Source organism: Antechinus flavipes, chromosome 5, assembly GCF_016432865.1.
Source record: "Antechinus flavipes isolate AdamAnt ecotype Samford, QLD, Australia chromosome 5, AdamAnt_v2, whole genome shotgun sequence".
Classification (NCBI taxonomy): domain Eukaryota; kingdom Metazoa; phylum Chordata; class Mammalia; order Dasyuromorphia; family Dasyuridae; genus Antechinus; species Antechinus flavipes.
Genome location: NC_067402.1, coordinates 111,308,050 through 111,333,219, shown reverse-complemented (window position 1 = coordinate 111,333,219; position 25,170 = coordinate 111,308,050). Strand labels below are relative to the sequence as shown.

Here is a 25,170-nt window from a genome sequence, read left to right as displayed (position 1 = left end):
GTTATAAAATGCCTGGCACATAATAGGCATTTAATAAATGCTCATTTTTTCCTTCCTTCTTTCTTTCTTTCTTTCTTTCTTTCTTTCTTTCTTTCTTTCTTTCTTTCTTTCTTTCTTTCTTTCTTTCTTTCTTTCTTTCTTTCTTTCTTTCTTTCTTTCCTTCCTTCCTTCCTTCCTTCCTTCCTTCCTTTCTTCCTTCTTCCCACAGGCATCCGTTGTTCAGATGTATTACCAGGCCACAACAAACAATATATCCATAACACAAATGGGGGATTACGGTTATTTTATGGACAAAATCTGTAATTATCATGATCTATAGAAATTCCAATGAGGAAACCTTTTTGCCAACTTAAATCAAACTTATTCTACAACCTGGACAATGTGAGGTTAAATCTCATGCCTAGGATCATCCCTTCTGTACAAGTAGGAGGTAGAGCTTGCACCCATGTATTCCTTACTTCAAAACAGCGTTCTGTCCACTCTACCACAAGCTGCTCTTTGTGTTTTGTTTAGGGCTGTAGTTTTTCTTATGGATAGCCTTGTGTTATTTGATTTTATCTTGTTCTATTAACCTGAAATCTCCTAGAGAGCTGACACCAAGTATTTTACTTATTCAGGAGCTGCCACAAGTGTCTAAAAATAATAATCACTCAGATTTATGTAGCCCTATAGAGTTTCAAAATATTCTTCATCTATTATTCAATGCAGTGCAACAAATATTGATTCAGACCTACTTTATGCGACATATTTATTTCAGTCCTCATAATGACCATTAAATACAGGTAAACCAATTGTTGTTTCAAAGATGAAGAAATTGAGGAAGATTAAGTGATAGTCTAAGGTGACTCAAAAAATAAGTAGTGAAGCTGGGCTTCCAACCTAAGCTTTACAAGTTCAAATCCAGAGATTTTTCTGGTGCATCACACAGTCTGGAACAATATGACCTATTACAACATGTGCAGATATTAAGATAAGAAATAGCTTGGGTTGAATCACTTCCTGAATTTCTGCCATTTCTATAATATCCTACCCCCATGCTTTTAAATTTTATTTTTTACTTATGGAATAAAACAAGAATTTCCATGATGTAGTATAATAAAATTAAATATAATTAAATTTCACACTTTTAACTGGGATATCCTGCTAGCTATCCAGAGTGCTCTTTACCTCCATTTCTTAGCATCTCAAACTTCCTTCAAAACTCAGTTCAAGAGCCAACTCCAATGAGGGATATCCTGATATACTTAATGGCTATTACTCCCTCCCCTAATTACTTTGAATTTGCTTGGTATATATTTGAATTTTCTTCTCTATATACATGATTATATTCCCCCAGGAGAATATAAGCTCCTTGAGATCAGGGACTAGACTAGTTAGAGATATTTTGTCTTTGTGTCTCCAGCACTGAACAAATGCCAGGCCCATAATAAGTATTTAATGAATGTTGAGTGAATGAATGAATAAATGAATGGATTGTTTGGAAGCAGATGTAAGAAGCAGAGAATGACTCAGAGGCAAAGAAAAGAGGTCTAGCAAATGAGAAAGAATGGATTAAAGCAGGAGGAAGCCTATATTCAAGAGTAAAGGAGCTGGAAAGTCAAGGAAAGAAAACCCCAATCCACTCACATACCAAGACTGCCAGAAAGCCTTTCAACATTGTCCTGGGCTGCCATGAGGGCTAGATAAATTTAGCTCCAATGAGGTCATTTTGCATACCAGTCCTTGGTCTGCCAAGATACAAAGGAAAATAATATCACTTCCCTGAGGTAGAAATTGAACCAGATTCCTGGCTCCACGATTGTGAGGTGAAAGTTAACAAGCCTCCTCACGGAGGAAGGGCCCAAAAAAAGAAGGAACAAACAGTTTTTCCTGATTTTTCTTAGCTAAAAGCAATCCCTCCCACTTGAACCTTGCTTAGGCCCTTGTTTTCTCATTACTATCAATTATATCACAAATTCTAAGTCTGTGCACATTGCATGGCCAACTTCACTAAAATGTAAGATTTTGGGGGACATGGATGGACATTTTTCCACCACTGTATTCCCATTACTAAATGCAATGCCCTGCACATTGAAGGTATCCATTAAAAGTCTGTAGAATTGATGATTGCATTTAGTAAATTCACAAAAACCATAGAATTTGAGAGTTGGAAGGATAAACATTTATATAATGCTTATAATATGCCAGGTTAAAAGCCTTATAAATATTTTCATGTGATCCTTGTAGCAACCCTATGAGGTAGATCCTACTATAACCCTCATCTTACACTTGGAGAAACTGAAGCCAAAGGAGGGTAAGTGACTCTGGGCAGCTAGGTGGCCAAGGATAGAGTGTCAGGCATGGGGTCAGGAATACCTGAGTTCGAGCCAGCCTCAGACACTTCTTAGCTCTGTGACCCTAAACAAGTCACTTATCTCTGTTTGCCTCAGTTTCCTCATCTGTAAAATGAGCTGGAGAAGTAAACATGATACCACTCTAATATCTTTGCCAAGAAAACCCCAAAAGAGTCACGAAGAGTCGGCTATGACTAAAATGACTGAACAATGAGAAACTTTCCAAGACCAATGCTCTATCTCCTGCCCTATGAGCTTTCAATAAACCTTCAGTCCAATACAAACAAAAGACATCATCATTAATGCATACCCAACAAATAGTGGCCAGTGGGCCCCTAAGAGCGCTACATTGGATGAGAAAAAAGGTAACTATCCTAGAGTATCTTAAATGCCCCACTGCTAGTGTAGACAGGTGGCACAGTAGAAAGGGCATTTGAATTTGGAATCTGAGGACCTAAATTCAAATATCAGCACTGTTATTGCCTAGGGGACATTGGGCAAATTACTTCTCCGGACCTCAGTTTCTTCATCTGCAAATCTTCTAGATTGCTTCTGAGGCTCTTCCAAGTGCTAAATCTAAAATCCCAAAGTTCCTTCTAATTCTAAAAGTCCATATTTTCACATTCTATGTCATATGGTTCTTTCCAGCTCTGAATTTATGATCAATGAACACTTGTCTATCGGAGAGCAATGCGTGATAGGATACGTGGTAAACAGAAGGAACGAAGTCCCCATTCTTAATATTATAAAAAGTGAAATTTGATGCACAATAAAAGAAGGTCATTATCCCTAACTCTTGAATCAATGGCAAAGAAGGAATGAGAGTTTGCTATTCTTTGAGCCCAGATGGACACATCAAACTGGCAAACAGATCAAATTGCTTCTCTATTGGTTTTGCATTTCATTTGAGTTGTTGGAACTCTGTTGGCCTATTTCCCTGGAGCTGGGGGTGGGGGTGAGTCTGCTTCATGAACAAGCTCTCCACTCTTTTTTTGCTTTTGGTTCTTGGATACGCAGGCTTTCCTTGACCCTACACTTTGTTGCCAATAAGTAAGAAGCTGATTTTTCTCTCCTCTGGGACTCGGGGTACCAGCTTCCCACACACAGACTCCCATCATAGGACTCTGGCTCCTCAATGATAAGAACAAGTTACTGAGATCCTATAAGAGAAGATGGCATAAAAATAATAATAACTCAAGAAAGCAATTATGTGACATCACAAATATAAATTGATCGAGTCATCCTACCCCAAGTCTTGCCCAGGATGGAAATCCAGTGGTTACAGGTCTAAGTCCACTGTAATTTGGATGAGAATTGTGACCAGTTCCATTTCCTATCTGGCCTGGCTCTCCCCTCCTTAAGCAACTTGGTAGCTCTGACATTAGTGCAGACATTAATGAGCTGAGAACTCACCAGCAAGAGATTACAGGAGTTCACCGAAAGGCTTGGCAGTTTCCTTGTTTCCCAGTTGTATTTGATTATTTTAGAATGCCTTCTTAGCAGACCAACCCAACCATTTTACAGATGAGGAAACTGAGGTTAACAGAGATTAAATGTCCTACCTAAGATTGTATAAAGAATAAGTAGCACAATGGAGACTTCCTCATTCAACTCCCTAAGATCCTTTTCTGTTCTAAACACCTTTGATTCCACACAACAAAAGTGTGTATGAGAATGATAAGCTGTCCCAGCCACATTTGATAGGGCTTATGGAAAACAAGAGCCATATAGCTTTCTCCCTGCCAGAACTGTTTGTCAGCACAGGTGCACGAATATTATGGCTTAAGGATGGCAAGGTTAAATCTGAACATGCTATATTGTTCATGCCCATGTCAGCTCCAGTCATATCATAGAAGATCAGCTCCCAGAGAGCAAGGATCGTGTGACTGATGAATTCCACAGGGCACCTGATATGTGAAGAGAAGTGTCAATGGAAGGTGATGGGTGACAGGGAAGGGAGACTTACTAAGGAGAGGATTAGGGAACCACGGAGGGGAAAAAAAAGTCATTTTGTTGCTAGTGGTGTAAACATTGCCATACTTAAAGAGGCCGTGAAAAACCGCTCCAGACTACCAGGAATGGAATTGACAGTGTCCCTTTAAATATAGTGTTTAGAGGAAGCTGCAAAAATAAATTGCAAGGTATAGGGGAGGAACTGCCACCAAGAAAGCAGGTTGATAGAGCTGCTTAGGAGCAGCCCTAGGGCAGAGATGCAGCCAGCAGCAGTGGAAAGAAGCTCTCACTAGGATAGCAATCGTAATGTCATGCAAACTTACACACACACACACACACACACACACACACACACACACACCATTGGGACATTTGGGGGAGAAGCTAAATTAGTTCAGATTGGGAGCCATTCATCCTGTAAAAGGCAAGACAAGATTTTTCTTTTTTTTCCCACCGTTCTTTTAATTAAAAGTTAGCTCATAAATCAAAGACCTTGTTTTCTAGGTTGCAGGAGTAGGCAAAGGGATGCTATGTTTTCCATCGCCCGCCATGCACTGCTTGCCCACTATTCCCACACTCGCCTAGGTTACTCATCCCAATTATAGTACCCTACATGTAGTAAATATCCATTGATTGATTAATTGAATTACCTCCCTTCCTTCCCCCCCCCACACTTCTTTTTTATACTTCCTGCTGTTCATTCAAAAGGAAAGCTTGATCACAAAAAATTAAATTCCACAGAGATGAGTTCCTCTATTGGAGCTTTTGATGTTTCCATCTGGAGAATTCTAATTCAGTTTCTATCTTCTACTCTTCAAATGTCTGGATATTTTGTACCCTCTGAATGTCAGAATTATGCTTATGGATCTATTATAAGATGGATAAAGCCCAGGAGTTCACATCATCTTAAGTTTCTCTTTTCTAGATAGTCCAAAGGGTGCCCTAAAAAATTCAACTTCCAGAATCCTCTGGTTTCCTATGTGTCTTTTGATGTTTCATGAGTCTAGTAAAGAAGGAAGCACTCGTAGTGCCCATTTTCCATTTTATGAGGGGGAAGGTGAGGAAGTGATTTAGGAAGGAAGGTGATATAAATTTTGAACTTCTTGTATCTACAAATAGCACTCACCTCATAGGGAATGAAAAAGGAGGAATAAGCATTTACTAAGTGCCTACTATGTGCCAGGCACTGTGTTAAGTTCTTTACATATTATTACATTTGATTTTCATAATAACTCTGAGGGGTAGATGTTATTGTCTCTCGCAGTTTGTGGATAAGGAAACCAGATTAGCAAACAGCAAAACCAGTCTTCAAAGCTAGGCTCTTTGATTCCACATCTAAGGTTCCAGCCACTTCACCAAATTTACTTCTACACAGAATGGACGTGAAAACTCCCCGGAATAGATGAGGTCAGATATAAATAGATACAGAAAGACACAGCTGGGTTCAAGTTCAAAGGCACCTAATCATATAAATAAGATAGGAGGGGGAGGGGAGAAGCCCATTAGAAAAGGACTCCCTTTCTTCCATCTTTCCCATATTGGCTTTAAAGAGGTAGCTAACCTGCCAGAAGTACTGAAAGAAAAAATTAAAATGTGCATTTTTGATCGCCCACTACTTAAGACTCTTAGAGTACTGTGTAAGACCCACATTCACCTACCTACCTCCAGAAAAACTGACTCACTCGTTGGAAGAAAGTGATTTACTGGGAAGAAGCAATAACTTCAAGGCATCGTGGAAGTTAATGACAGACTGAAACAGGACTCAAATCTTAGCTACCAGCTGGGACTTCCATCTATTAGGGCAAGATACCTCTCTGTCACTGTCCTCCCCACCCCATCGCTTCCCTCCTACTCTAACCCTATGTTTAACAAAGAAAAGGTCAACAAAGGCAAAGGTTGTGGAAAAAGCAAAGGTCTCCTTTACCCTGGCCCTGGCCCTGAGCCCCTCAAAAACAATCAAATCCAAAGAAAAAGATTAAATTATCACTAAGCTAATTATGGGAATCGCACTTAGGCTGGCTGCCGGGAAGAAAGGTCAGCAGGCAAGAGGCATTAAAATTAAAGGCAGATGTGAGGGGCACTTAAAAAAGCAACTGGAAGACTCATTACTCCTGCAAAGGGAGGGGGAGAAGAAGCCTCTCTGAGGTTTCCAAGGTGCAGTCCATCTGGGCAATAAGCTGAGCGTTTGACAGCTGAATAGCTCCACTCTGTCATCATCACGAAGCCAAAGTGGTGGAGTCAGAGTCAGATTAGATGATGTGGGGCTAATTTCCCGGAGGAGGAGGGAGGGAGAGGCTGGAGCTATCCACAAGAGCAAGGGCAGCTCAGGAGACACAGTGCAAGAGGAAGCCATCACTGCAAAGGGATTGGGACACATACGTGTGCGTGAACATACATGTGCACACGTGCCCATTTACACACACAAATATATGTGCATACATTGTAGATTGTGCACATGTCTGTGTGTACATGTATGCAGAGAATGACAAGGGCTACAAAGGAAGTAGGTTGTATGTATTGGTAAGAGCATATACGTGTGTACGAGTGCCAAAAGAAGCAGACTGTGTTTCTGAGTGCATAGATAAGCATGAATATGTAACTGTACACATGAAAGTGTGCAACATGGCTAACAGACATATGTTTTGCATGACTCTACATGTAGACCCTTTATCAAATTGCTTGCCTTCTCAATGGTGAGGGGAAGACAGACATATGTTTTGCATGACTGTACATGCATAACCTATAACAAATTGCTTGCCTTCTCAATGGCAAGGGGAAGACAGGGAGGGAAAGAGAATTTTGAACTTAAAAAATGTTAAAGAATGTTTAAAAATTGTTTTTACGTGTAAATAGAGGGGAAATAAAATATTAAATCATCCCTCCTCTACAAAAAATGTGCATGGATGCAAATATGTACATATTCAGGGATGAGTATTTGTGCACATGGATACAGGTCAAGGGTTGAGAAGGCTCTGTTGGATTGCAGGACGATTGCGATCCGAGTTTCAGCTGTACAAATTCATTGGGAGAGTTAGGGACATTTTCTGCTTTCTCCAGCAGCCTCACAGTGGTACAAATTTGGGAAACGCTGGTGAAAATTTGACAGGCTGCAAAATTTGTTGGAATTGCAACCATGTGTTTGGAAACCAATCTGTAGGGCAGATTCCCCTGGCCATATTCATAATTCTCCTTCAGAAAGAAAGTTGAAACTTGAGTATTAAACCAACCCCCTTGCCCCTTCACCTCCCCAGTACATCCCTCCTCTCGTTGTTATTACCCTAAGTCCTACAGACTTAATAAGTGCCTGCCATATGCAAAGAATGGACATTCACAGAGTTCTATGTTGGCAAATGTGATAGACTATACCATTTGTGTCTCTCATCACTTTTCTCTGACGTTAATTGGCAAAATTTTTCAAGGGTTTTTCAATCCAATAGTAACGATAGGACAAGTATCAAAATAAACAAAAGTATCAAAACAAAATAAACAAAAGTATCAAAACAAAATAAACACAACAGAATAAGGGTATGTAAGTAAAAAAAAATACACAAATGGTGATGAGAGCTCAGGGGAGGGAGAAATAAGGGCCACTTTGAGGGGACTACTCTCCGTTGATCTATAGTCAATAGGCAAACATTTATTGTCTACTATTTGCCTGGAACTGTTCCAAGCATTGAGGATATACCTAAAAAGAGAGACAGTTCTTGTCTCCAAAGAGTTTCAATATGATGCTCTAGCTCTCTGAAGCCTAACTATCATTTCAAGAGAATCTTTTTCCTTTACAGACCCTCTCTCTTACCACCACCATTTTCTATACCTGTGATCTCTCCCTTATCAATACTCCAGCCTTGGTTTTTTTTTATTATTATTATTATTTCTCATGCGAAAGATGGGTTTAAAAGACTATTAAGATCTCTTCCAGTTAGCTTATGATTTTTCAGGGATTCTGCCTTTCTGGAAAAATACTAAATGATGACCAAGTCTGTCCAGGAAGTATGGGTAAAAAGCTGGAGAGAAGATTGAAAATAGATAATAGGATCAAATCCTGCTCCACCATTTCACAAATGACAGAACTCTGGCACAAGCTGATTGGGCGTCCAGTCAGTCCAACGGTCAGTATGTGTCAATGCCAGATGTTCCCAACCCTGAGACCTGCTTTCTATCCACTCCCATCACAATGAACAGCAAAAAAAAACTAATGAACAAAAAATTCAGTTGTCCACAATAGGAAAATGAAACCTTGGTTTTTATGTGACCAGACAAGGTCACATAGACTGCAAGCAATTCCGGATAAAAATAGAGGTAAAGAAATTACTGGGAATTTCGACAGGTAGATAATGGTTGAATAGGAGAGCTAGACTTCCTTCCCTTCCCCCAATTATAACCCTCTCTGTTCCCCTCTGTCATCATACCTTTCCCACCCGCCACCCCCATCCCCATCACCTTCAGAGCTGGATGCAATGCTTCAGCATAATTGCTCATAAAGAGGGGAAATTGCCCATAGAGGCATTTTGGTGATTTGAGAGCTGCAGTGTGGGTGGGAATCTCATTGTTTCTCAGGTGGGAACCTCTTCCCAGGTATTTAAATTTAGACAAAGCCCTCCAGAAAGGAGGGAGCCTGGGCTGAGCTGCTAGATTAGGGGGGAAATGGGGGCCTCTGAGGGACAGTGGCCAAGGGAACGGCCCCAGGAGCAAAGAACATTTTAACTCATTCTGATTTTTGCAGTGTCCCAATATTGCAGCCAACAGTTCTAAAAAGAACTTTCTATTGTCCAAGGCAAGTCCTTTTATTTTAAATAAAGGTAGTGAAACTCAGTTCAAGGAAAGGGGAAGTAATCTTCCAGTTATTAAAAAAAAAAGATCACAACCGGGAAGAGAATCCCTGACTGTTACTTCTTAACTTAAAGAATCCATCTATTAACTTCCTTCTCTCTTAGTAAAGACCATGGGAGGGGAAGGGGAAGAGGCAACTTTAGTCAACAAGTATTTAACAAACACTCAATGAGCATTCACTATGGGGTTTGACTGTGAAAGATGGGAAAACACATTCCCTCCTCACTTCCCACCTCTGACCCCCGAAAAGCAGTTTAGATTCTCTTTAGGGAGACAAGAGAAACCCATGGGGGAAATACATAGGATTTATGTAAACAGAAAAAGTCGCACTAGAAGAATGTTGGCTCTGAGTAAAGGATCCAGGGGTGAAATGAGCATCTTGGTATGCTCAGGGCACATTAAACCAGAGGGAAGAAGACAGAGGGCAACCTCCCATCTGGGGCACCAGGTGGGGGTAATGGAGTGAGAAAATTACTGACACAGCCCAAGATCGGCACTTGGGTACGTGAGAAGGCTCTGTGGCCAGCCCAGGTCATCTGAAAAACTCTCCCAAGCCAAGCTGGGGTAAGGAGAACTAAGGCAACAATTCTCATGCTTCCCTGAGACAGAAATCAAACCCCATTTCCAATCATTTCAATACACAAAACTCAAATCACCCGAGAGGGAAGCATCCCAGCCCACTGCCCAATTCCTGAAATGAAGAGGGGGCTTCTTGGGATCCCCTCCCAGCACTCTGGGACCTTCTGATGCCTTCTCACACAGTCTGTCACTTCCACTTGGACTATGGTGGGACGTTTCTTTTTACTCCTGTCTCATGTGTTCCCTAACACATCTGCCCAATTAAATTAGAGCAACACTGCCATCCCCAGATTCAGCAACAGGCACATCCTCAGGGTTTCCATCAGAGATGTCAGCTTATCACGCCTGGCAAAAAAAAAAAAAAACAAGCCTGCCTCATAAACACAGGCCACTGCACTTTGCGTCCCCTAGGAACACCAAGCACTTTGTAAGCATCATCTCATTCGCTGTCTTGTCAAGGGGCTGGCAAGAATCATAGTAACCCAGAGCTAGAAGAGATCTTAAGGCATCATCTCATCAATCCCCTTGCCTCCAAAAGGGCTACAACTCTACGTTTTCCAAGAGAAAAAAATCAATGTCCACAGCAGGCTCTGTATAAACTTAGCAAACCATGAGTGGAATGGGCTGCCTTACACATTAGTGATTTTCTCATCGGTGGAAGGTTTCAAGTAGATAAATGAATGAATGATGAATAGGCATTTATTAAGCACTTACTATATACCAGTCCCTATGAAAGACACAGCATAATGGGGATACAAAAATGCAAGGGATCTAAAGATAAAAGTGAGACAGTCCCTGTTCTCAAAGAGCTTATATTCCAACAGGACTTGATAACAGATTTAGAAGATTGGTGGTTAGGGAAAGCTTTTTTTCCTAGGGAAGCCACAAGAACGGTGAGCAGACCTACAGGACAGGCCATTGTCGTGTCTCTTCCAGAAGCAATGTAAGTATTAATTTGGATTTTATCACTGTCCCCAGAGCAAAAGATAGAAGAGTAAATAGAAGATTAAAGAGCTGCTCTCAGGGATATTGTAAATGACCTCCAAGCTTCCTTTTATCTTCAAGATTCATTAATATAGTCCCTGTTCCCCAATAATACACTTTTTAAATTGTCTATATTTTTAAAATTCACTTTATAAGTTTCTTTTACCTGTATAGAAAGGGAGGGAGGGGAGATGGAAGAAAGGAAGGAAGAGAAGTAGAGAAGAAAGGGAAGTAGGAAAGGAAGGAAGGAAGGAAGAAAGGAAGGAAGGAAGGAAGGAAGGAAGGAAGGAAGGAAGGAAGGAAGGAAGGAAGGAAGGAAGGAAAGAAAGAAGGAAGAGAAAGAAGGAAGGAAGGAAGGGAAGGAGGGAGGGAGGGAGGAAGGAATGAAGAAGGGAAGGAGGGAGGGAAGGAGGGAGGGAGGGAGGAAGGAAGGAAGGAAGGAAGGAGGGAGGGAGGGAAAAAGACAGACATTTAGATAATAAATAATAGATAATAAAAAAGAATTTTAAGCATAGGCCTAGTGATGGTTTAAAAGTCTAGTTTATGACTAAAATGGCTAAAATCAGAGAATCTTTTCATCAGAGGGATGATCATTCCATAGCTAAGTGATGATTTTGTCCAGCTCCAGAAACTCAAGAAGACTGTCTTCTAAGACAAAGAGGTTGGGATCTATATCAGTGAAAGAAGTAACCATACCAATATCTCAGATTATTCATCTCTACTGAATGCTTTTATGCCTAAAATTGCCTTTGATTTCTTTGTTGCTATCCTCTGACTCTCTCTTTCCCTCTTTTCATAGTCATGGGGCAAGAAAAGAACATGTAGCCTACAGTCAAAGTTAGTGAGCACTCAACCCTACCTCCTAGACTTCCATGAGAACATAGCTTTCCTAGAAAGCTGGTGTTGGTTGAGAGAGAGAGAGATTATAAACAAAAAGAATAGCATAGGAAGAATGACTAAATAAATGTTCTATTTCTAATAGCTCTTTGGATAATACCAAATTGACTATTTTTCCTTGAAATAAAGATAAGAACAGAATACATTTATATACCTAAGTACCCTATGTCCTCTAGGTTAAACCATTTACATGATGAGAAGCAACATGATGTAACAGATGGAGAACCAACCTTGGAATTCAGAGACCCAAGTTCAAGTCCTGCCTCTTATGTATATTGTTTGTGGGGCCATGGACAAATTACCTTGCCTGTCAATGACCCAGGAAAGAGTCCAGAACTACAAATCACTCAAGAGATCATATAGTATTGGGTAAGAGAGGATTATATACCAGGAGTCCTTCATATATGGAATATCTGGATATCAATACATGCAGAAATATTATGGTTATATACAAAGTGGTTTTATATATACACAAATCACTTTTGCATTTCTAGGCTTCATGTTGTGTTAACAGCAAAAAAAAATGGTTTCATATCTTCAAATTTTTAAAGAGTTGACTGTGTACCAATTCAATGAACACTTATTCTGCAGTCAGGGCATCTTATGCTTACTTTTAGCAAGTCACTTATCTTCCTTAGGCCTCGGTTTCCCCATCTGTAAAAGGAGGTGGTTAAATTAGGTGGCCTCGGAGATGCTTTCTAGCTTTCTATAATACCTATTACAGGACTGAAAGCATATAACTGGAATATCAGATGTAGCCATTTCTTGCTAATGCTTGAGGAGAGATGGGTTAGCAATTGGTTTTGTAAGTGCTGTAGTACCTCCTCCCCACCCTACTCATATTCACAACTATTAAAAATGCAGGGGAAAAAAGGTTTTTGCTAATGAAGTCCTTGGCACAGTAAAGTAGCTGAGTATCATGAAGAGATTTGGGTTTTATCAATGGAATAAAATCAAAGATCTATTATTCTCTGGATTAGTCCTTGCAACCTCAGGATCACTGAGTCTTTTATCTGATATGCAACTGAAATTTCAATAATAATAATACAATAATAACTAACATTTATAGTGCTTTAATGTTTGCAAAACACTTTACAAATATTTCATTTTATCTCACACCAAACCCAGAAAGAAGATGTTATTATTATATCCACTTTACGGATGAGAAAATATGCAAACAGAGGACAAGTGATTTGTCCATAGTTACACAAAGAAATGACTGAGAATGGATTTGAACTCAGGTCTTCCTCATTACAGTTCTAACACTCTGTTCACCCAACCATCTAATTACTTATTTGTGTTTCCTCATACCTTGATAGCTATGATCTACCTTATTTTCCTATTTGTATATTTTGCAGAGTACTTAATAATTTTTTTTAATTCATTCATTCATTCTTTGCATGAAAAGAAGGGGGAAGAGCAAAAGGGGAAACAAAAACAGAATTTCTCTGCTTTTCAATGATGTGGCCAGAGTCTAGACCAGGCTCCAAATCGCCACAGCTGGTAGAGTGGAGTAGCCATGCCAAGGAAAACTGCAAAGCTGAAGTTGGGAGTTCCAGCCAAATTTGTAGAAGTTAGAAGAGAGAATAGTTATTGGGATGAAACGATAGTGTCAAGTTAAACCAAAGAAATTCAGGAAAGGGGGAAGAAGCTTTCAAGGTAGAAAGCTTGGAATGGGAAAGACCTAGGACCAAAAATCTACCTCTGACACATTAGATGTGTGACCTTCAGTGAGTCTCTGTATTTCTGTTTCCTCATCTGTAAATGAGTGAGTTGGACTAAATAGCCTCTAAGGTCTTTTCCAGCTCCAAATCTATGGCCCTATGATCTTGAATGGGCTATACTCCCTCATGTTTCTCAAAGGTGAAATCACATATGCTAGCTATTACTATTATCCTCCTCATCCTCATCCTCCCCTCATCATTATCTCTATTTAAAGAACACAACCTGACAAATGCTAGGACCTTGAACAGCAGAAAGTTGGGGGTGGAGGAGTTGACAAGATACCTGGAACATTTTAAATGGCTTTTCATATTGGGATAGGAAATGTTAATGTAATAAACCAAACCCTAGTGATCTCAGGGAAGGAAGGAAACCTCAAAGTGAAATCCATCCAGGGAAACCACTGACAGAGAAGCAGGCTCAATTGCCAAGACTCAATAAATCCCAGAGGGCCCGGGGAGACCAGTGATTTGAGGCAGTCCAAATTCTCTTTTTCAAGAGACATTATTGACAATAGCCAATAGATTAAAAAAAAATAAAATTCCAATGTCATATTCAAATCTACCCCACACAACAGTAAATGTGGCAGGAGACCCTTTCCATCTCAGGTCCATCCTCATCTTGCTTTCCTTCTCCTTCCTTCCCTCGCTTATCATGTCTCTCCCTTTACCCCCTTTATCCTTCTTTGTTGTCTTGGTTACATGGCCAGACTCCTGATATGCTGCTAGTTTTCATTTTAATGATATGTTCTTGTAAAGCACAATATTTTACTTCAATTGCATGTGTCACTGGATAAATTCCTCCAGCACGTCTGACATTTGTGAATCAGCTGACGGAGTATGCCGTATGAGTTGGGGTATTTCCACAGCACTTTCCTCAATTTTAATGTCTTTGCATCTTAATTTATGATCTGGATCTTTCTATGCAAAAAAATTATGTATACACATATGATTCAAAAAAAGTGGTTCATGTATCAATAAATTTTAAATTGGCAAAGCTTCTTTAAAACCATTTTACTTGATTTACGTATGTTGGTGATGATCATTTGGGGAATAGTTAGGTTGCTTGATACTGTTTCAGGGGGTTCTCTCTCTCTTCAAAATCTCTAAGCATGATTCCAACATTTAAAAAATATTTATTCTTTACCCTCATCTTTAAGACATAAGTGAAACACAGATGTCCCAAAAGTCTTAGTACAATATTAAGATAAAAAACATCTTTTTTAAAGAAAAACATGGTAGAGTGGAAGTGGAGGGAAATAGAAAGAAAGAACAAGAAAAATTTTGGATTCAAAGTTTAAAAGCCTCAATTTGAGTTCTGGCTGTGACATTTCAAACTTACCAGCCATGTGATCACAAATAAGTTAGCCATTTTGAGATTCTCTTCTGAACAAAATGCAATGTCTGACCCATCTACTTTGCAGGGTTATTATTAGGAAAGAGTTTTGAAAAGTTATAATAGCATCTGAGCTTCTATAATTATAATAACAGTAAAATCAGGAATGCTCCAGGATTCAGGAATGTTTCTACCTGAACCCCACTGAAAAAGATAAGAATGTTAATAGGGAGAGGAAATTCTTGATACCATTACAAGTCAGCATCTTACCTTAAGAGAGGTTAATTAGCCTTTGACAAGGCTAGCATGTGTCCTAGTAGCACTTGAACTCTAGACTATCTTGGCTATAAGATCAGCTATCTATATTAAGTCATTTTTGATCTCTAATGCACATGAGCAATATGACCATGGACCGTTCACTTCATCTCTTCATATCAATTTCCTCATGTATTGTAATAATCTCTAATAACATTGAAAGAAGAATAACAGATACCATGAAAACACACTTTCCATATTTCTATTGCTCTAATTATTAATAGAAAACTGCATTCAGTATAGGGCGCAATTTGGAAGATGTTCAATAAATCAAAAGGGTCAAGGCTAAAGTAATGAAAAGGAGTAAAATTGGGTAAAAATGGAATAGAAGAGGAAAAGTTAAAAATAAAGCAATTATTTAACTGCAATAAAGGAAATTAAGTGGGAACTTTAAAATGGCTTTCAAGAATATAAATGCCTATAAAAAAGAATAGTGACCAGCTGTTCTCTATTTCATCTAAGAACAAAATGGGTAAACAAAATGAATTTTCAGCAGAAGGCACTGAGATCAAGAATGAGGAAGAACTTTGTCAATAAATAGATTATATGATAGAAGTGTCTGCCAGAGACTCGCTAAAATCTTCCAGGTTGGGGGATTTAGTAACAGATTCTCTCTAGAGAGAATATAGGTAAATGGATTATTACGTTATTATTATTACAGTTATCCCTTCACATGGCCAGGGTTAGGGGCACGGCACCCCATGATCTGGAAAATCTCTGTAAAATTCTTTGGGTTTCTCTTTATACTAGAGAAGAAGTCTGAATTTCCCCTTTTTCTTTTTATGGCATGTTTATAATACCTTATTTTCATGAAATATGGGTTGATTGTATACAATACTATACATCTATTTTATGCATTTTTGAGTTTCTAAACTTTTTCTGTGTCATTCACTGGCTTTCAGGTGTCATCTATAGCTTCTGCAAAAATTCCCATTAAATTTCTTATGCCAATGGGGAAAGTCATGATGAGGAAGGAAAAATTGCTCTGTAGGCACACAAGAATCAGTCCTTCCTGAACACTCTGCCCAATACCTGTTTGCATTTCACAAGTTTAACCTCAAGCCAGACCTGATCCTTCCAATGCAATGCAAGACTGACTTCTAGTTGCTTTTTTCCTCCAGTAGTGAGGAGGTTTTGCACCCAATGTCTCAACTGCCATCAGGGCTAAGGCTATGTAATGAATGCCAAGGTGAAGGATAATCTGTGAATATGAGATAGAGCAGGGCTCACTGCTTCACATGGGGATCAAACATGGGCCCCATGCTCCAATTCAACAATTCTTGCTCTTTGGAGTTTGGACACCCTGCCAACAGTTTGACTTTATGGCATTCACCTGCTTCCTTCCCTAATAGCAAAACAAACAAAAAAGAAACCTTTAATGACAATGTTGTTCCGTCATTTCAGCTGTGTTTGACTCTTTGTTACCCCCTCTGGGGTTTTCTTGGCAAAGTTACTGGAGTGGTTTTGCCATGTCCTTCTCCAGCTCATTTTACAGATAAGGAAACTGAGGCAAACAGGATTTAAGTGACTTGCCCAGCTAGGAAGTGTCTGAGGTCAGATTTAAACTCAAGTCTGGCCAAGTCTGGCACTTTATCCAATGTGCAATCTAATTGCCCTCAATGACACATTTTTATTTTTAATTAATATACAATAAAACTAGAGATTTTAGCAATAATTCCAAAGTATATCTTGAGATAACCAGGAATGTGTGGGGTGTTCTTTGACTGGAAGTGGTCACATATGAGTTATAATCATATGAAAACACTTATAAACAATATATTTTGGAAATAAACTTTAATTTTCTGGTTACCTCCCCTCTGTTTCCCAAGATTCTTGTGGTGCTAAATAGTGTGAGCTCAAGAAATGCATACAAACTGATTTTTAATAAGAAAAAAATATGAAGGTCAAATCTGCTAAAAGTATATTATGTAATAGAAATAATCTCTAAGACATAGAAAACTTTTATGTTTGCAAAGCACTTTGCACATATTATCACATTTTATTCTCACAGACTGGGGAGGTATATGCCACAATGTCCCTATTTTATGGAGGAGGAAACTGAGGCAAGCACCAATTAAATGATTTGTTTAGGATCGATTTCTTAGGCAGGATTCAAACTCAGGTCTTCCTTACTCCAAATCCTGTATTCCAATAATTTCTCCTGAATCCAAATATATTTTTGTATTATCAAATGTTTTTTATTTCATGCTAATGTTTCCCTCCAATCATAAAGATGCTCTATACCTATATTATATATCATAAATAACATGTGACACATTATATCAGTGGTTCTCAAAGTCTGGTCCAGAGCATCATGAGGAATCTCTGAAATCCTTTCAGAGAATTTACAAATTCATAATTGGTTTTTATTTTTAATGTGACCAATATCTATAACTATAACCCACATAAACAAAAACTCTTTGGACAGATCCTCAATCATTTTTAATAGGATAAAGATATTGAGAACAAAAGTTTGAGGACCACTGCATTATATCATCAGTCTAGTATTTGGAAAAATGACTAAGAGCTGGGAGAAGCAGCCCTGAATTGTACTAGAGGATACAAGGGCCAGTGTCTGCTCACTGGTATCCCAAACCAAGAGTTCCTACTTTCCTTGAGATGCAATTTATCAAATCAAATAGGAAAAATACAAATCTCTTTTAATGGCATTTATTTTATGATCACACAGCATATCAATTGCCTCCCTTCTGGTGCTAGAATGTAATAACAACTCTGGGTTCTCCAATACTATGGCAAGTGGGATCTAAGCCCCACAAATCCTTCTGAACTGGATCTAGCACTGATCCAGATCAGCTGTATGGTTATTCTCAGAGAGGTGTATGACCAGCCCTGGCCATGGGACAACATTATATTCTGAAGAGATCATAGCCACCCATTGTGTCTCCTTTAAAGCATGAAAGGGCTGTAATTAATATAGATCTAGGATTATTAGCTTGAGGCTAATGAGACTTAGGACCCCTTATCAGAATCATATTTTTAAATGAACAAAATAAAATTCACGGGATAACAAAGGAAATCTAGTTATTCGGGTATTTAAAAGGTAAGTTCGTGGACCCCAGATTAAGGAGCACTGATGTAAAGGGAAAGAAAACCTCACATAAATAAAAATAAGAATATGTGAATTATTAGAGATAAGCATAGAGCGGAGACAAGGGGTAAATAAACAGAAAGATGCACAGACAGATTGTTTGAGAAGAAAGATTTAAAGGGTATAGGGGAAAGAGAGTCTCTTCTGAGACAGGAAAGAACTAGTGACTCCCCATCCAATATGCCAAGGGCTTTCAGATAAGCTCTGCAGACACACCTGCAGCCAATCAAAATAGCACTTTTCCTGAAGATTTTTTCTTTTAAACCAGAGGGTGAAATCTTAATAGGTCGTGCCTTCTGGCTAAGGACCCCACAAAAGCTGACATCTGTCGCATTGATATAGCATATCTCTAGTATGCACAAGCATATAAAACTTACCTTTTGAAATAGGCTGCCAATATCATCTACAGCATGTACAACATAAAACAAGACCAAAAAAGGCAGGGAGGGGACGTTTAAACTGGTATTTCCCCGACTTTCTCCCCCCACTCTCCCTATGTAATGTGCTCACAGTCTGCAAGAAATTATGGTAATCAGAAACAAGGCTGAAATGATTAGGATGTACACCTTTCAAACATAATCAACAGTCAGCAATTTGAGGACTGTCCTCAGAGTGAACCTGGATCCGGCATAGCTTCTGGACCCCTGAAAAGATCTCCAGAACCCTCCTTCCCCTCAGACCCACACACATGCCCACTTACGCCCACACCCGCCACTCCGAGTCCCCTGTCATACTGCAGAGAGCTCTGAAAGGCACTGGATAAGCACAGGGGTTATTACAGGGTTCAGGAAAGCCAACTCTGTAATTATGGCTGCAGTGTGATTTCCATTATTCTAACCCCCTGGTTTTCAGCAGCTCACAAAACTTCCTGCAAAACCCTCTTCAGCATGAAAGCTTTTCACGCCTGGTCTTTTGCCCAAAGGTGATTTTGGTCCCGATAACCTCTGGGAAAAGCAGGCCTGAGTTATTACAAGGAAAGGGAGTAGGGGTGGGAATGGAGGCTGGCGGGGGAGGCGGAGGGACATTCTATTGTTAAGGGGAAAAATAAATAAATAAACTTGCTACTTTCGTTTTTTATTATTTCAAACAACAAACCCCAAAGCCCAGTTTTCCGTTCCCAACTCAGACGGTCCCTCAGGGGTTTCTCTGCTGACTGGGCACTTGCACTGTAGCTGAGATTTAACAAAATTATTAAAAAGTGCCACCATTCTAAAATTGTGTGGCTCAGTAGGCTTTGCTTCCTTCTCTGGGGTACTATGGCTCATTTCCTTTCATGTGATCAAGGGTTCAGTTCTGTCCCTTCAGATATGTATTACTTCATTCCTATCATCCTGGAAATTAAATGTTGCAACATTGAAAGACTGTAGACCTCTGATAAATACAATGACAAACTATGAGATACAAAAGACTGAACATGAATCACACACTACACTGCCTGACAGAGAAGCAACAGACTTAAAATTTTGAATTTTACATATATTTTTTATTTTATTATATTTATATTTATTTATTTATTTTATATTCATTAAATTAAATATTTATTATATATTTATATAACCAAATGCATATTTGCATATAGGTGACGTGGAGATTTGTTTTGTACTTAGCATGAGGGTCTGGGATTTTTGTTTTATTGTATGTAATCATTGTCAAAATAAATTTTACAATTAAAAATACCTTTAAAATATTATCTTTTCTTCCCTTCCTCAACCACACCTTGAAAAGAGACTTAGAATTGAGTTTTACACACTACTGAAACAGTTACACTTACCTACATAAGATCTCGTATTAGAAATGCCGAGACCCCAGCTAACAACTCTGTGTGAATATCATCATTCATGGCAAAATTTACTGATCCTAAGATAAGTTTTATGAGCCACAGCCCTTCCCCTAGCTTTTTCCAGAAGGCCTTCATCTCGTCAAAATCCTGTAACTTTTGGTCACGGCTCTCCTAATGATTTGCTTACATGATCCCATCAGAAAATAGTTCAATTAGATCTTGCCAGCAAGTCCAGAGTGGCAAAGGTCTTTCGGTCTACCTGAATTAGTTTGTTCTCTGTAAAGATTTGGGCACTTGCCTCATGATATCCTTGAGTTAAAGCACTTTGTAGACTGTCATTCTCACTGTTCAGATTGCTTATAGATCAACTAGACCTGAAATATGTCTAATTGTATATTATATAATATGTTTTAAAAAGCAAATATAGTATAGTTCACTTATCCAACTATCTGAAATGTATTCAAGAACAAGACAGTTAAGTAAAATATATATATAATTAGGAGTTGAAATACTGTTTTACAAGTTCATTTAATAAAACTCAATGCTTTTTACTCAGTGGCAAGTCCAGAGATGCTCATTTAAATTCCATTCACTTTTGCTTTACACACAATTCTAACAAGCTTGATAGTCTGGTTTCCAGAGCAAGGTTAAGGACTAGACCTGAGATTTTGTTGTTATAGGGAAATCCAGGGTGTGGAAACTCCTTTATTAATGGAGGTCATCAACTTGCCTGTAACTTGAGAGTAGCCTGGGGTGAGGGATTGCCCACTGTTACACAGCCAAGATGTAACAGAGGAAGCAGATTGAAAGCAATTTTTAAAAGCTCGAGAGAAAAAAGTGTAGCTAAAAGTAGGTATATGGTCCATTGGAAGAAGATCCCTAACAGTGGAGGAGAAAGGAAATTAGAGTAATCAAACCCAAGAAATCAGAATATAATAATCTGGAGCCATTTAATGTAGGGACAAACACTTCCATAGCTTCTGATGGAACCACTGCTTTTCAACACAGCCTAATAATTCATGTTTGTAACAATCTACAATCAAACCAAATAGATAAATTATATTTGGCATTCTATGTAGAAAAGACATAGAACTGTGCCATGCTATGTGGAAAGACTTTCATCAAAAAAATTTGTTTTTGAGAGTTAAGGATCTATACATATATTTCAATTGTCTGGGAAAAAAGGATCTATAAGAAAGACTCCATATTTACTCCTTGGGTAAATGAGGCCTTTTCCTAGAGTAAACAGGAAACGACAGACTTACATTTGTATCCGCCTACATTTTTATTTCCAGGAACCCACCATGAAAAAGAGAAACCGACTCTGGTCCTCTCTTCAATTTTCTATAAGCTATATTCCAAAGAACTGAAGGTTTAAAATAAAACAACCTTGACCTGGCTACTCCAGAATGGACTGTCCTGTCATGCTACATGATATATCATATACTATCCCTGAGAATTTGTAGAGAGTGTTTCTCCTCTGGAGATCTGTGGTCACAGCCCAGGTGTACAACAGAGAAAAAGGAAGGAACACAGAGCATCTGCTTCATGTCAGAGAGCATTGCTTCACTCTCGCCTGAATTGTCTTGCTGAGGCAGGGAGGTGACTCTAGGCTTCCAAAGCCCGTGCCAGCAAAACCCTGGCAGGCCCCACCAAACTGGGAAGGTTTTAAGGACAGACCTGGGAGCAGATAGACTGTGCGTCTGTTATCTAAAAAACAACCTTTCTGTGTGGGGAGAGGCTCATTACCAGGTCATGGGTTTCTTTGAGTTACTGCCACTCATGAAACACGGAGGCCGTGTAATTTCTGCTGGAGTATGGGGAACACACCAACAAAATGACAGGTTTTTCAAAGAATCACAATTGCAGCCTATGCAAAATAAGCATTTCTTGAGCTCCACATGCAGTCAGAATTTTCCTTGGCAAAGACCATGGTTCAATTTTAAGCCAACAAAAGGGATGCACATTATATACAGTCACAAAAAGGCTTCAAAGTCTACATGTCATACCACATGTATAATGTGGTGCGGCTCATTCAGTCTCAGGGCTGCTAACAACCCACCACAGAACTGTGTTGGTTGATTTGGAAACATTTAGTGCTGTCTCACCAGAGGTCTTCACTACTATAACATCACCCACATCCAGCAAGCCTCAATGGTATTACAATAAAAAGTTGAATATAGTCTATCCCTAGGAAAATCACAAATCCCTTATAAAACATTCCAGTTTTGATGGCACTCGCTGCCACCATCCCATATCAAGTCTATGTATCCCTGCCCTCATTCACAGTTATAGTCCATAGAGAACCCTGACTCTCCATTAGCAACTCCAGTGTTTTGTATTCTTTCTTCACCTTGCCCTAATGGATGTTTTGGTATTTTCAAATGCATCTGCTAACTCATGTCACTAATCACAGGCACCCCATGAAACCACTGCACTCACAGAGCCGCCCCATTCCGTTAGCTTCCGATGCCTCATTGCCTGTAGCTGACTCTAGGGAGTATGTTCTGAGCCCAAGAAAGGACAAGGTAAGACAGTAATGGTGGTTGTGTGCCTTCTGGGAGATGTTTATTTCTAACTCAAAGACTGATAAAGTTAGGATTGCTTGCTCACATCAGTCCTCAAGCAGGAGGAGTCAGTTTTACCTCTAGACAATTTTACCTGATCATTATTATATCATTAATTCATTTCCATAATTCAGACCAACCAGGTTCAAGATAGTTTAAAAAAAATCATACTTTATAATTTAGTAGTCCTAGGTTCCTGAAACTATTCCTTCCCAGGCTTGCGTTTCATTGGGGTTGCCCCAATTCCAATTTCCAGAGGTTTTCCCCAAACCAAAATTACTATCAGCTTTTCCTTGAATCTTGTGGGGTAAAAAACATCTATTTCTCCCCTTATCCCAAATGTCTTACATGAGTTATGAAAGATCAATGGAACATTTTAAGATTCAAAAATTAGGTATATGTAAATTAATTCTATACCTTTACAGAATCTTCATCAATGGGCTATTCCACCCACTGATGCAAATCAAAACCACCTGTCCCAACTTATCACATTTTAGCAGATGTTCTTTCTGAAGTACTAGGGCCAAAAAAAAATTCAACACCTGGTGGCCAACTTTTTCTATTCATATAAAAGAGGAAACAGAAATAAAGACAGCAAAATAAAGTATTCAGGGCTTAGCTGTGTTAGCAATGATATCAGAGTACTCTTCTATCTCTTCCATGTTTTCTAGTGGGTTTTTTTTCCTTCATCCAACTTTCTAACCACCTGGTTCCAAGCAACACTTCTCTCTGAGACTGACAACACTCCTTTCAATCATTCTTCTTCTTTAGCAATATGTTACATTGTCAAGTTTTGCTCCCCTACCTCTCCATACCTATGAATACACTCTCCTACCTATCCCAGACACTTTGGGATCAATTTCTTGTCCCAAGGTATCTATAAAACACAAAAAACACAAAAAACAAAACACAAGATAACTTTAAGACAGATGTCTTTCTCTAGGAAATAGGAAACATGCACAGACTGGCCAATGATCTTTCCGAAGGTCTCACTGCAGTTCAGTTGCAGGACTAGGAATGATCTGGTCCAAAACCACAGAAATGTCCTTTGGCAAAACGTTCCTACCTTTTTCAGCTTGCCACTCTTGGTGCCCACGAAAGCCAATGAGTGCTCCTTGTAAACATAGGCAATGACGGAGGTCATTCGGTCCCTGTCCTCTGTGAAAATGGGCATACCACGGACCATCTCTGAAACACCAAGGGGAGCATTCATATCCAGGCCACAGAAGTTGTCATCAATGGTTAGGAGCTGAGGATGGCAAAAGAGAAAAATTAGGGGAAAACAGAGCAATAGAAAGAGCACAGTATTCCTCCCTTCCTTTTCCCAACCTCAATAAACACATTTCAATGGCCTAGAGTAGCTGTCAATTATCACCATCCTCATCTTCTTCCTCCTCCTCATCCAAAGCAACTGTAAGTCATGGAGAGATTTCCATCTTCACAGGTGATGGAAATTCATACATATTTGAAATCATAGATCTTTCTCTAATGTTAAAGTAAGTACTTTAATGGAGTGCATATCCTTCTCATCCAAGGCAGGAGGGCAACATAAAAAGATGAGCCCTCTATCATACATAGGTGACACACAGTTAAGTACATTTCAAAAGTGGAGAACAAGGATCAGGACCTGAGAGCAGGAAGCAGAGAGCATAAAGTGGAAAATTATATGAGTTACATGTCCAAATTGGATGGATATGGCAGGCAGTAGGGAGGACTTATTGCCCCAGCCTTCTGTTTTCATTCGGTTTTTGTTGTCATTGTTGTTCAGTTGTTTGAGTTGTGTCCCATTCTTTTCACAATTTGATTTAGGGTTTTCTTAGTGATTTGCCATTTCCTTCTTCAGCTCATTTTACAGATGAGGAAACTGAGGAAAACAGGGTGAAGTGGCTACTCCAGGGTCACACAGCAAATAAGTGTCTGAGGCCAGATTTGAACTCGTGTCTACCTGACCAGAGGCCTGGTCATTGTGCCAACTAGCTGCCCCTTCATTCAGTCTTAGTTTAGGGATAAAAGAAAATATCCAATTGCTATTAATCTAGGAAGTATTAATCTTTGGGAGTCTAAAATTTTTATTGCTACCTCTGTCACCGAGGTGCTATGTAATTTCAGGAAAGTTAGTTAGTCCTTCTATACATCTGACTTCTACTTTATAAAAACAAAGAGAAGTATCTAAGCCTTCCAATGGGGCTCCCAAGATTACTGAGATTGTGTGGGCAAAAGTCTTTGAGTTCCCTCAGGGAGAGGTGTGAGATAAAATACAAGTTGTCATTTTTCAAAAGACTTCAGTTGAGCCAAACGAAAAGGCATCTGGAGAACAGCGGGAGGGATCCTGCCAACAGAGCAGCGTGACATTAGACAACTTGACGCTTTCCAAATTCCCAAGCAAGGTTCCTCCTTCACACATACACACACACACACACACACACACACACACACACACAGCTGAATGACCAGGCTCCCAGAAGATTCAGTATGTTGAGTAGGAATGAGAGCAGGGGAAGAATTTCCTACCAAACTCTTTTCTGTGACCTCCCATTTGTCAATCTAATGGAGAGAGAGCCTCTTAGCAAAACTTGGAAAATTGTTTCAAGACTCCAAAGAAACATATTTAACTCTCCCAACCACTTCCCCCAAAATGAAATGTTGGAGACTAGGGAATATTCCAAGAGACACCATGGAGCTTTCTTTTCAAAATAAGGAAGTGGAAAGAGAGGAAGATGAACAAGAAAATGGGTGGCAGGAAGAGTGATTGAAGATGTCATG

The 25,170-nt window shown here is 39.3% G+C and overlaps 1 protein-coding gene across 1 annotated transcript in view; it reads right to left on the bottom strand.

The window, feature by feature from the left end:
* PLXNA4 (plexin A4) overlaps positions 1-25,170 on the bottom strand; it is a 650,156-nt gene that overhangs the window by 504,990 nt on the left and 119,996 nt on the right. The window contains exon 3 of the mRNA XM_051961546.1: positions 23,474-23,656. Within this exon, the coding sequence (XP_051817506.1) occupies positions 23,474-23,656 (183 nt within the window). The remainder of the gene's footprint in view (positions 1-23,473; positions 23,657-25,170) is intronic.